At 52.6% G+C, this 13,102-nt stretch overlaps 1 protein-coding gene across 2 annotated transcripts; it reads right to left on the reverse strand.

Annotated features, from left to right (window-relative positions):
• Nucleotides 1-998: 998 nt before the first annotated feature.
• On the reverse strand, nt 999-12,582 carry ino80 (INO80 complex ATPase subunit). Of its 2 annotated transcripts, XM_062559688.1 has the most exons (27): nt 12,360-12,582; nt 10,898-10,963; nt 10,430-10,621; nt 10,174-10,346; nt 10,015-10,082; nt 9,717-9,863; nt 9,442-9,562; nt 9,120-9,325; nt 8,984-9,037; nt 8,687-8,890; nt 8,358-8,562; nt 8,137-8,204; nt 7,827-8,030; nt 7,649-7,729; nt 7,123-7,218; nt 6,410-6,469; nt 6,181-6,323; nt 5,895-5,979; nt 5,695-5,812; nt 5,515-5,600; nt 4,578-4,745; nt 4,209-4,342; nt 3,913-3,980; nt 3,683-3,776; nt 3,365-3,572; nt 2,098-2,238; nt 999-1,473 (listed from the first exon to the last, which is right to left on the reverse strand). In XM_062559688.1, exons 3-27 carry the CDS (start codon nt 10,579-10,581, stop codon nt 1,225-1,227), a joined length of 3,333 nt encoding a protein of 1,110 aa, XP_062415672.1. In that variant the 5' UTR covers nt 10,582-10,621; nt 10,898-10,963; nt 12,360-12,582; the 3' UTR covers nt 999-1,224. The 2 variants fall into 2 exon arrangements, with proteins under 2 accessions (XP_062415672.1, XP_062415673.1); XM_062559689.1 differs by lacking the exon at nt 10,898-10,963.
• Between the last annotated feature and the right edge of the window lie 520 nt (nt 12,583-13,102).

Consider the following 13,102-nt stretch of genomic DNA (forward strand, 5'->3'; position numbering starts at 1 on the left):
TCCCGAAAAAAAAAGGCACGAGACGACCCGGCGGGAGCCACAAGGTCCGTCTGTGTGCGCGGAACGCCAACTAATCCAAAGTCCCCCCCCCTACCACCCCCCCCCCCCACAACGAGCACCCCTCTGGGCTCCCTCGGCGCCGTTAAGCAGGGGAAGACAGCGGCGAGGAGACCGCAGCGCAGCGGCCCGACACGTGACCTCTGTCGTTAAAGACGGCTCGCTGCTGGCTACCCGGCGCCGACTCTCCCCAACCCCCCCCCACACACACACACACATACACACACACAACACACACACGGGTACACAACGTGGCTGATGTCTCCCCCTTCAGTCTGCTTTGGGACCGGGCCGCACCTTTGGAGAAGACAGCTCATTCTCTTTAGAATGAAAAGCATCTTATATTCTCCCGTCACAACAACATCAAACGCAAATAAATTGGAGGTCTCGAGGCACTCCGGCCTGGATTGTTTTCTCCCCAACTCCTGCGCCCCCCCCCCCCCCCCTCCCGAGTCTTGATAAGTGAGGGAGCGCGGCGGAGAGGGAGGCTGGGAACCCTCGGCCGGGCCGCTGTACACATCTGGGCCTTGATGTGGCAACAATGTGTTCGGCGGAGGACGGGTGCTGGAGCGCTGGGTCACTTCCTTCCTCCCCGAGGCTGAGAAACAAGTGGGAGACCAGACGGGACGGGACGGGGGGGGCAGGGGGGAGAGAGAGAGAGAGAGAGAGAGAGAGAGGCCCGCGGGCCACAGAGCTGATTTTTCAGATCAGCGCCCCGGTCCCCTCAGACGGAGAGACTGAGGTGAGGCCCGTCCCTGCCGAGCGTGGGAGAGAGTGTGTGTGTGTGTGTGTGTGTGTGTGTGGGGGGGGACACCTCAGGTCCCCCGTTTGAGCGCTCCACGACTCCCTCGATGGTTCACACACACACACACACACACACAATCTATGAGTGTTACCTAACTAAGCACTTGAACAATGACCAGTAGCTAAACTTCCTCGCTTTGTCTGCCTCCCTTTAACTTCACAAGAGCTTTCAAGACTGTTCTCACACACACACACACACACACACACACACACACGTTTTGTTTCGCACTTCTTCACACAAACACTCTCACGGGCACGTGCATGCACGGATGGGTAGAAGAGGCGCGGCGTGTACTGCAGGCTCATCAAACAACAAGCAAGGGAAAAAAGTACACACGCTTCCGTTTGGGGTTTTTTTTTTTTTCACACGGACGCAAACTCCTCACCGGGGATCCGGATGAAGGACCAGCCGTGCCGGGGGTAGAGGGCCATCACGCCCGCGGGGCATTGTGGGTGGAAGGCGTTGGCCCTGGCGCGCCAGTCCGAGGCGAGCTCCGGGGAGCCGTGGAGGAAACACTGTTTGAAGACGCCGCCCCCTCCGCCGCGCGTCACCCGCCACTCGTGCTCGGCGCTGCGGTCGGCACAATAGCGCTCCATGGGGACCGCTGTCACCTAGGAAACCGCACAGGGAGACCGGGGGGGTTCGTCGGCATGCCAAACGCAAAAGAAAACACGGCGTGGAGGCAAGAAAATACATTTGAAGACATTTTGACGTGTGGCTTTTAAATTTTTTTTATGAACCAATGAATTTACACACACAGAGAAATGTACCACCTGGCTGTATAAATGGGAAATGAGGGATTTCACTGAGTCAGCAGGTTCTGTCAGTGTGTGTAGGTGTCCGTGTGTATTTATGGACAGGGAGGGGGGGGGGGGGGCAGCAAGAGGAAGCTTGACTACTGGTTAGCTAAGCAAGAAGCCCTTTATTATTAATAGTCTGTGTTTGTTTTAAATGCAGCTGGAAGCCGCAGCGGTCGCCCCCACACCTCCCCCCCCCCCCCACTCCCCGCCGCCCCCCAACACACACACAGTCAAACGCACACACACACACACACACACAGATAAGAGGTACTCATTGTTGAAAGAACACTAAACGTTGCTCAGCGCTTCCCTTTCCAAGACCACCCAAATGCTTGTCTGTCATGCACGGGTCAACACACACAAAAGGACATGCAAGAGTGCATTTATTGGGCCCCACACACACACACACACACACACACACACACACACACCTACCCTGGGCGTGGCGGCCAGCAGGAACTTGGGGGGCAGCGTGGGCTGGCAGGGCCGCAGCGTCGAGGTGGAAGAGTTTCGACTGTGGATCTTCACGTCCGTGTGTCCCATCATGCCGGGTCTTAAGGCTGTGAACACCAGGTCCTGAAAACAAGCACGCCCGGACAGCCCAGAACATTACTACTACCCGGGCTTCATTGAGCCCAAAACTCAAAAACAAATACATTGATTACATTCGAGTCACATCGGTTCGAGGCTACAAAACATGTAAAGTTCTGGCAACGTTACGTTAAAATCTATGATTATGCAACTTATATGATTTTTGTTAAAGTGTGTCTAACCGCTCAGCTGATCATAATAATGGATAGCTCTGTGTTTATGTTATGAGACTTGTGCATCCGTTACTGTCTCTATGTGAGGCCATAGGAATGGTGGATCCACAGTGCCATCTGATGGCAGAGTTTTACTGACTTTGCACAAACAGGAGAAACATTCTGGCCACAGATTGTTATTCTGCATAAGACGAGGCCAGCCAGAGACTTTGTGGCCGGTGCGTTCCAGTGATCCACGTTGTGCTCCGCATCAAAAGCTTTTTAAAAGAAGCCTTTCGCATGAGGACGGAGAGAAGTAGAGAAGGAGAGACCCATTTGGAGGCCTAGGGGGGGGGAGTTCTGCGGCTCGGTTGTACAGTCGTAGCTCTGCAGGCAATTTTTGCATTTGAACATGCTTTTCGGATTGAGCCGCTCTTTCATTACCTGAGCCGCTCCGAACCGGGCGCGGAACCTAAGACGGGTGCCTGACCCTGTGCGGAGGAGCCAAGAGAGGCGGAGGATAGAATTACCCCGACAGCATTTTCCACCCAACACGTTAACTTCGAACTCTTGGCAATGTCATGGCGAATTGTCCATTTAATGGCTGCCCCACCCCCCCCTTGGAGGTGTTCTGTGTATTTTAACTGGCACCTTTGCTCTGAGCCGCCCCGTCCTCACCAACATTGAGCAGCCACATTGCCAAATAACACAGAATGTGGCCCTGCGGTTCCCGAGCTGCAGACTGCAACACATATGAAAGCATTTAAGTGAAGTCGGGAAGAACTGCTGCGGTGGGCCACGTTCATCGTGAGCTACTGAACCGACAAACGTCCCGGGGCTGACATGCACGACCTTCTTCTCCAAATCCCGAAGGCAGCCGTTTGAGCGACCCCACCGTCGGAGACCCTGGAACCCCGGCGTTAAGAGCCTCCGAGGTGCTGGAGAAGTCGTTTTCTCACCTGCACGACGGGGCTGGTGTGCGAGTTGGGGAAGTTGGTGGGTCTGTTCAGCCACAGGATGAGGTCCTCGCGGGACAGACACGCGCTCCGGGGCTGTAACCTCCCCGCCTCCCCCTGCGGGCCTGCGGCCTCCTCCTGGGCCTCGCCGAACAGGCGCCGGTGGTGGAGCCGATACGCGGCTTTCAGGGAGAGAAAAAGGGCTAACCACCTGGGGAAGAAAAAAAAAAAAAAAAAAGAGGTTATTCTTATCCCATAGAGTAACTTATCAGGAATTCAGCATTATGAATCATCTAACAAGGGGGATAACTCAAAGCTTACCGTACTAAGGTGCCTCGCAACATGAGATTGGACATCTCAGCCGGGGACACGTCGATGAAGCGCAGGAAGGAGAAACAGCTTCCCTTGTCATCACCTGGACGGGTAAACGCAGAACACAGAGCGGAGAATATGAGTCAGTAAGTGCATAAATGGAGATAACAAAGAAACGGGAGTAAAGATGGAGGAGAGGAGGAGAGAGCATCTGAATTCAAAGAGGACTACGTGCTCACCTTTTCTGTGGAAGAGGGACTGCTGGATGTGATTTGGGGAGAAGGGAGACAGCAGCACTTGGAGTAACCTGAGGACGAAGTGGAGACGGATCGAGTCAAGTCACCGAATGTCGCTTGGTGATGATTGTGGGATTCCAGTCTGACCCACGCCGCATGCTAAGTATTAACAGCCATAAGTGGGATCAGCAAATGTTCACACACATAAAACGCTGTCTGAGATGAAGTGAATATTCAAAAAGGGGGCTTCATGCAGCCATTTGAAATACATGTCGAACCGATTCGAATGACACGCGTACTTGTTTCTGGCGGCGTTGTGCGCGTGGACGAGGCCGTGGCGGAAGAGGAACTTCGACATGGTGTAGGGCTTGAGGGACATGTGGAAAGGAGAGCGCGTCTCCTGGCGCTCAAACAGGTCCGGGTGGTTACACACCTACACACACACACACACACACGTATTCATTGTGTGTCAAAGAAAAATAAAATCTTCTGGAAGTGCCAATTCATTGTTTACTTGTACCTCCCAAGTTTTATTCCCACTCATAAAATGCAGTGTTATTAGTACTTTTGAAACATCCACTCGAGTGTTTATTATACTTCGAATGGGCCTTAAATCTTTGGCCAATAGCAGTGACCCGTCCCCGGGACGATAACCACGACTCCTTTACCTTCCTGAACTGCATGACCAGGTTCATGAGGGAGGAGGTGGTGGTGTGGGACTGCTGCGCCGTGCCCATGGAGGACTGCAGCAGATCCTCGATGGAGATCTTGTTCCTCAGGGCCTGGTAGAGCAGCCTCTGCCGGGACGTCAGCTGGCAGTAGGTCAGGATCTCGATCTGCGCAGGGGGGGAGGCCGAGTGAGCGAGTGTGCCGACAACGCTGAAGCTTCAAAGTCATCGGAAACACCGCCACCACGTTTCCGGAGAAGTGCAGAGGATTTGGGAAGTTCTGCACGAGCAGCATGGACTTCACCTCTTCAAAACGGAACGATTCTAACATTTTTTTTAAAATGCATTCGCTGGGCCGAACACACTGAAAACACACGCTGGGTTTTTTCTTGAAGCGGCGATGGATTTGGCGTTTTTACGACGGCAGTCAACGAAAACATTCTCGGCTTGGCCAAAAAGTTTGATTTACAAAGCAAGGAAAACACGTCCAACCCACAAACGGTTCAGCGTTGCATTTATGTTGCATTATATAAGTGTTGGATTTCCACACGGGCCGTGTGTTTATCTATGGGGGCAGAACTCGTGCCCGGCCCCGACCCGCATCCTTCAAACACCCATCAAAGGCCTTGGGTCGCCATCTGGCGCCCCCGCTTTGATGCGGGTGGTGAAACCGAACGTCAACGGCCCCTTAAAATCGCGAGTGAACTTCTGCTACTGCGACCGGTGGGGAGGAAGAGGAGGGGAGGAGGAAGTGGGCCCGGCACCACCGCCCTTTAGCCGTGAAGGAAAATGGATAACTCTGCTCTTCTGACACTGTGCATGGAGACAGCGCATGAGCCTGGTGTGTGTGTGTGTGTGTCGTGTGACGAGAACGAGACCCCCGAGTCCAGCTCCAGTCCTGGCATCTGCACACAGAGAAGAGAGCCGGCTGCCCTACCTTGTCCGAGAGCTCGTTTTCCACATCCTTCTTGATTCTGCGCAGCATGAAAGGCTTGAGGATCATGTGCAGCCTGGAGAGCTGGTCTGAAACACAGACACCAAACAATGGTTCAAACACAACCGCCCCCCCCCCTGACAAACGAGGTTACAAAAAAAAAAAAAAAAAAGGGTCACTCACTCTCGTCGATGGCGCCCTTGTTTTCGGCGTGGCTCTCGATGTCCCTGGAGAACCACTCGTTGAACTCGTCGTGGGAGTCAAACAGCGTGGGCATGATGAAGTGCAGCAGGGCCCACAGCTGAGAGAGAGCAACGGCACGCAGGCGTCAGTCCTGTGCGGCATCACGGCGACACACACACACACACACACACACTAGTCACCTCAGCCATGGTGTTCTGGATGGGCGTCCCGGTGAGCAGGAGTCGGTTTCGACACTGGAACTGCAGGAGGATTTTCCACCGGACGCTGAAAGAACACGACGTTTGCGCTTTAGCACCGCGTTGACCCTCAAAGCGGGTTTCTTTTGTGACGTTAGTAAAACAGAGCTACAGTGAGTAAGTATAGTTTACTAGTGGCTGATTCTGGGGTAGGAAAAGTGATTTTAACGATGCGTTTGGGAACCAGGTATTTTCAAGATGACCTCGTTTTGTTGCGTCATTGCTTTACCTGGTGCTGCTTTTCAGTGCCTGCGCCTCATCCAGAACCATGTACTGCCATTTGACCCGCTGAAAGTACTTGACGTCCTGGACCACCAGCTGGTAGCTGGTAATCACCACGTGGAACGGTGCGTTTTGAGTGTAAAGGGTTTTCTGCGGGAAGAAGAGTCGAGGGGGTCAGAAGCTGAGAGAAGAGGGACTTCTGAGCAAACATAATGAAGCACGGCGCGCCTCCTCACCTGGCTCCAGAATTTCCGAATGACTTTGCGGTCGTGCGGGTTCCCCCAGTACGGCAACACCTGGCGGGGAGTTCGGGTTTATTTCAATGAACGTCAAATGCTTCCTAACTGAGCAACGCGGTGGAAACGGGGCCGAAAGCATCGCGGGACGAATCGGGGGCCGTTGATGCGTGATGCGATGTGAAAAGATTTACACTTCATTACATCATTCAACGCGCGCCGCCGTTCCATTGTTTGCAGTCAATCTTGCTTTGAGTTGTTCAGGAAGCTTATCTGCAGATTGGGTAATGGGGTCTTTTCTCACCCCATTAGCGAAACAGACTGGAATTGATTTATTTTCAAAGTCAGTGGGGGGAAGAGAGTGGGAAAAAGTTGAAAGTGTTGAGCACCGTAAAGAGCTGTTCATATTACAGCGTGTGAGTGAGTGTGTGTGTGTTTTTTTTTTTTTACTTTCAAGAATGCACACAGTTAAGACAAACAAACGCAGTCACTCAACAAAGTGCTAAAAGCTTTGGAGTCAGTTGCAGTGTTACCAAAGTCCAAGTGCAACACTGCCCCCTGGTGGATGCTTATCGACACGCATGCAGCTCCGAGCACTTAATTGTTATCTAATTATTTGCTAGATGCAAGACATTATCTTTAACTCAGCAGCGGCTTCGTTTGCAGGTGTTTCCCGCTGGCAGCGCTCACTCCACAGCGTTGACGACACTCACCTTGAATTTGGGCACAAAGCGGGTGAACTCCTGGTGCCAGTTGTTGAGCGTGGATGCAGGAGATATGATCAGGAACGGACCCCAGATGTTGTCTTTCTGCGCAGGAACAAGAGAGACGAAAGAATACGGCGTTAGCAGGTGGCCCGTGTGTGTGTGAGTGTGTGTGTGTGTGTGTGTGTGTGTGTGTGTGTGTGTGTGCACCCGAAAAACAGGAAGCCCCGCAGGAACACGCCATGCGACTTCCTGTGAGCGAACACTCAAAAGAACACATTTCCCCTAAATTCTACTTTTTCTCCCGTCGGCGACCCGAGACCAAGCGAGGCGAAAGAGCCGGCCAATTCACAACAATGAACTAAGTCGATGAACTCCAGAGCCAGAAAAACAAGGCACTCTTTAAAAAGGATGCAGGTGCACAAAATGGATTTTTTTTTTTTAATCCGCCAGTCGGCGACAACAGCGCACACAATCGATGTGTTCCACGGGGTGCGAGGGGCGGGGGAAGCCTCTGGCCCGGTCACGCTCTCACCTCGGCCAAGTGTGCCAGCAGGGCAATGCTCTGCACCGTCTTCCCCAGGCCCATCTCGTCCGCCAGGATTCCATTGATTCCCTGCAGAGGGAGAGGATAATAATAGCAGTATAATTGAATAAAAACTGCTATGGCCACAATCTGCGACGATGAGGCCCATCCAGGCGCCCGCGTGTACCTGTTCGTACAGGTTGGCCAGCCAGTTCATGCCCTTGAGTTGGTACCCCTTGAGTTTGCCGTTGAAGATGCTGGGCTGAGGGATTTCCTCCCCGGCGTGGATGGACGGGTTGGCGAGGCTGTAGCTCTCCCCGAACCCGGAGGGCCCGGCGACGCGCACCGACGCGCTGCGGCTGTCCTTCGCCTCCTCGTCGAACATGCGCGTCTACGCCGAGGGGATTTGGAGATCAGCGCGGTGCAGTGTGCCCGTGTGGGATGAGGGCCCCTCTAGGGGGGGGGGGGGGGGGGGATGCGCGTGTGCGTTTACTTACTCGCTCCTGATGGATCTGGAAGGCTTCTTTGGCGTTCCTCAGGGCCTGGGACTTGTAGAATTCGCTGTCTGAAATGCAATTACAATCAGCTGGTGCACTGAACAAATTAAAATCTCACATTTCCGTTGCCATACGCAACAGCACGTCGGCCCTTAAATAGGTTTTAAAGAATATGTGACTGTTTATTGCATAATAAGCGAATAGGACTAAGCTGTTCACACCGTAGTCCTCCTGTCCCATGTTGACCATGACGCCGCCCCCGATGTCAATCTGTCTGTGCGCCGCGGAGTCCTCCAGCTTCTTCAGAATGTCCTCCTGGGACATCTCCCCGCCCGGCCCCGCCGTGCTGGCTTTGCCGCCCATGAAGTGGGCGTACAGCTCCGTCTGGGTGATGAGGAAATTCAGCTTGCGCTGCTGCCGCTTGGCCTGCGAAAGGGGGGGCGAGAGGGCGCGCGGCGTGATGTGTCCTGAAGAGCTTTGCGGCGCCGCGTTTCTATTCAACAATGACGCAAGCGTTTCGAGACCCCCCCCCCCCCCCCGCTCCACCTACTTCTCTCATCTCTTCGTCCAGCTTGCGTTGCTCCAGGGCCTCCTTCTCCGCCCGCTTCCTGTGCTCCTTCTCCACCTTGTCGTACTTCTTCCAGTAAAGCATCATCTCCTTGGTGAGGCGGCGGGCGCGCGGCAGCGTCTCCTTGCAGTTCTTCTGGGCCTGGATAGCTGCCCGGCGGACCTCTCTCATGCACTGATGAGCCAACTGGGAGGAGAGAAAAGGCGGCAGAGGTTGGACGTTGAACGTCGTCTGCGGTTCACCTTTGAAAAGGGGATTTTAACAACGCAGTTAGCTTACCTTTTTAGCATTGGTCAATACCAAGTTCTTCGCGGAGGTCTTCTGCTTGAAATTCTGAGGAAGAAGTGTAACGGGTTAATTTGGACTATTCGAGTTCATTCATGGTCATGTCCATATCCGAGTGGCGCATTCGAACCTTGGGAATCTCCTTTTTGGCGATGGTGAGCCAGACTTTACGCCGCCGTGCATTCAGCTGCTCAACTGTGAGATGCTTCTTCTTCACTACGGGCAGCGGGGAGTCGTGGGAAAACTTTGCAAAGATCTTGTGTATATATGGACGGCCGTCATCCAGAAACTCTCCCTCTCCCCGCTTCTTCTTCTTCTTTACTTTTTTCAGTTTGGCTAAAAATAAAAAATAAATACATCACTTAACGTGACTTGTCGATATGAAAGATCGTCAACTCACTCCCATAGAAAACGACGACATGCCCCCAGAGATTCCTTATTTTGACCTTTACCCTTGAATTTCTTCTCTTCTTTGATTTTCTTCTTCTTGGGGCCCAGTAGGTGGCGCTGCTGCTCATAGAAGGGGTCGTGGGTGGAGAGGAGCCCGGTGCTGTAGTACTGGTATTGGTGAAGCTGTAGGGAAAAATACACACAGACATAAGTAAGTGCACACGGACAAAAAACATATGTAATCCCTCACGTCGTGGGGCACTGCGTTCATGTGTGTGTGTGTGTGTGTGTGTGTGTGTGTGTGTGTGTGTGTGTGTGTGTGTGTGTGCGTCCGTACCTCCCGGTCAGAGTGGAACTTGCTCTGATGCTGCCGCGTGTAGCGATGCAACCGCAGCATGTCGTGCAGCTCCTCCCGGGACAAGCTGAAGTCGGAGTCGTCCGAGTCGGTGTCCGAGTCCGTGGTGTCGTCGCTCAGCAGAATACTCTGCAGGAGACGCAGCGGTTAAAGAGCGCCGAGGGGGTCACCGCAGACGTGAAGTGCGCGAGAAAGAAAGGATCCTTCTTATTTAATATATTGTGTAATCTACTAAGGCTTGAATCCAAAGTACGATGTGAGAACATGTCCGGCTCGTTACCTTAAGCCACTTCCTGTTCTTCTTCAGCTTGGAGAAATTGTAGAGGTTTGTTTTATCGGCCTTTTGGTCTGTGGAGGTTACCGTGGAAACACAACATGCATGTTGAAGTACACCGGCGTGTGGTCACACTTGACTGACATTATGCTGCGCGTATCCTACCTTGAACCTGCAGCAGCACGCCGTTGAGGGGCTTCCCCTCCGACAACCTGTCCTCTTGCTCACATGACTCACTCTTCACAGTCACAGCCGTATGCTGACCGAGGGAGGGGTCAAGGGACAGCCCCGTGGTCCCCAGCGCGCCGTCGCTGTCCTCGCTGTCCTCACTGTCGTCACTAGAAGACGAGAAGCATGCCGCGTTTTCGTTCGTCTCTCTGCCCGTACAAAACTTTCATCCAAGGCGCGAGACGTCTTTTACCTGGTCACGTCCCTGTTGAAGACGGTGGCGGTCTGGCGCAGGAAGCTGTCCAACCTCAGGGATCTCTCCAAGCGCTGCAGGTGGAGCGGTTTGGCCAGGCCGGAGCTCCCCGGGGGCCCGGCCTCTGGGCGGCCACCCTGCCCCGACGCCATGCACCACGGACACCTCTGCCCAGCAGGGCAGCAGCTTTTACTGAGGAGGGAAAAAGTAGAGAGGAGCAACAGCGTGAACTACGGGGGGGGGGGGGGGGGGTGAGTTTTGCTTTACAGTTGAATGTAAATCAGCAGAACCACAGCAGGTTGATAACCAAATCAAGGTGGGAGATTCTCTCTTTCTCGCCCAGTTCCATCGTTCAATCGCTGCTTGTGTCAGACGTTTGTCGTGGGAACTACGGGTCCATTTAATCCAAATATCAGAATGCTCTCCAGCGGTTTGTTGAGCAGAATGCAGTATAAACCGTGGCCCTACCTTCTCCGTAAAGGATGCCATTGTTCTTGATTCCAAGAGTAATGATCAGACAGTGGTGAAAATCCCCTACAAGAGAAGAAGTCCATTGTCACACATTCATCTCCTTTTTTCATGGGGCCTACGATGGGGGGAATTTTCAGGAACTTTTTGACAATTAAGTATTTTTTTTATGAATGTAATATAAAATTGAAATGCACAGAGAGAAAAGGCTTGTGCAGCATTAACAGGTATTTAATTGTACATTATTTGCTGTCATGATTGAAGTTTTTATGAATTCTTTTAATGTCTTTAGCTAGTTTGTATCACAATGTCAACATACTGCCTAACGCAACTGTTTACACATCAGTCATGAGTTCATCAGTCTACAAACATCCACCTTTCACTTAACCCATAATAAATGTGATTAAAAGCAAGTATTGCTGCTTTGCACGAGTTGTTTTTTTTTCATTTTGCAAGTGATTGTTTTAACAGTGCCATCAGTAATAACTAATACTCATTAATTACATATTCTCTTTACTTTCAAAGACAAGTTCGCCGTTTTGTGCGTGAGGGGATGACGAGCGAAAAAAACAAACAAACAGCCAAGAGCCAGGCTCTCTATTTTCTTAATGAAGCACGCAGTGATATTATCAATAATATGCATCATCTCCTGCTAACGCGCCGTTACTCCGACTAGCCAGCTAGCTCACTCGTGCTAGCGTTAGCCGGGGCTCGCTAGCTAACCTTGGACGGTGCACTGCGCTGTAGCTCGCAGGCTAACGGTCGTTAGCTGTGAGCACGAGCAGCATTGCCTCCTATAAAGGGTCAAGGAGCTAGACGCACACTGACAGCTCAGTGCTTTGAGCAAACCACGCCAGTGACATATATTCGCCTTGTTTTTTGTTGTTGTTTTTTTTATTTAAAAAACGTCTCACACGTTTAGCCTTTGTTACCATTGTCCCTAGCTATCGCTTTCCCAGTCGGGCTTTTCGTCACAGACGTTGGCTTATCTAACACTCGTTTGGACACAGACGTCCTCTCACGCCATTAATATGAAGTATTCAAATCGGCCCTGTCTCTTTAAGGCCACTACCTCCCGGCCTAAACAATGTATTTAGATGATATTCGGTGTAATGGCCATTCGTAAACGGGCTAGCGGGCGGCGCGGCGACAGCAAGGCCCGCCGCGGGCGCCTCTCGTGCTCAAGTTGCGGACACGAGCGGGGGGGACTCGGTTGCCTGGTGAACGAATGATCCCCATGTTTTAATTCTTTCTCCCTCCCGGCCATCCGTAAACGGGCTAGCGGGCGGCGCGGCGACAGCAAGGCCCGCCGCGGGCGCCTCTCGTGCTCAAGTTGCGGACACGAGCGGGGGGGACTCGGTTGCCTGGTGAACGAATGATCCCCATGTTTTAATTCTTTCTCCCTCCCGGCCATCTTCCCCCGTCGCTCCTTCGCCATAACATCCACCGAGGAGTTTCTCACCTCAGCCCCGTGTCCCCCTTTTCGTCTCTCTCTCCGCTGCTGCCGACTCTCGGTTCTCTGACTCCAAAATGGCGGTTTGAGGCGCCGAGCGAGTCTGTGAGCTTTGAGTCGGCAGCAACAGCAGAGAGGCGGCCACTTTCTGTTACTGAGAGTGCAGAGACACGACGCCATGGCGAGGGTACAGCAAGGAGCAGGAGATACAATCAATCACAGAGACAGGGACGCTCGCTCGTCGACATCTCAGAGGACACGACTGTGACGGGAGATCCCAGATATGTCATTGTTTTATATCCCAAAGCCTACACCGGTCCGCGTGCGCCATTTACGATCGTATGTGCACAACGCACGCGACTGCATCGATGAAATCCCGAGGTCGATTAACAGCGTCTGCCCACAGCGAAGATTGCCGAGCGGCGTCTGACGTCACCAGACGGGAACTCCGTTTTAGGTATGGTGAGGCAGCTCGGGGTAACCACGGCAAAATGTGACAGTTTGTAAAGTTATTGTCATGTCAAGAGTTAAGTAACAGTTTTACAACCAAATTAATAAATGTGTTTTGACACTCATAATTATTATGTGATGAACAAAACATGTTTATGGTGTTTTTTGGGATCCGGATGATACTTTCTGTAACAGTATTCTAAACTCAAGTCGTCTGCAACACAGCTTACACCACTGGTGCTGCCCGTGGAGCTAAGTATGGTGCTGTGCATGACCTGCTTCAGCTTGCTGATGAGCGGTTA

This window comes from Pungitius pungitius, chromosome 20 (genome assembly GCF_949316345.1).
Source record: "Pungitius pungitius chromosome 20, fPunPun2.1, whole genome shotgun sequence".
NCBI lineage: Eukaryota > Metazoa > Chordata > Actinopteri > Perciformes > Gasterosteidae > Pungitius > Pungitius pungitius.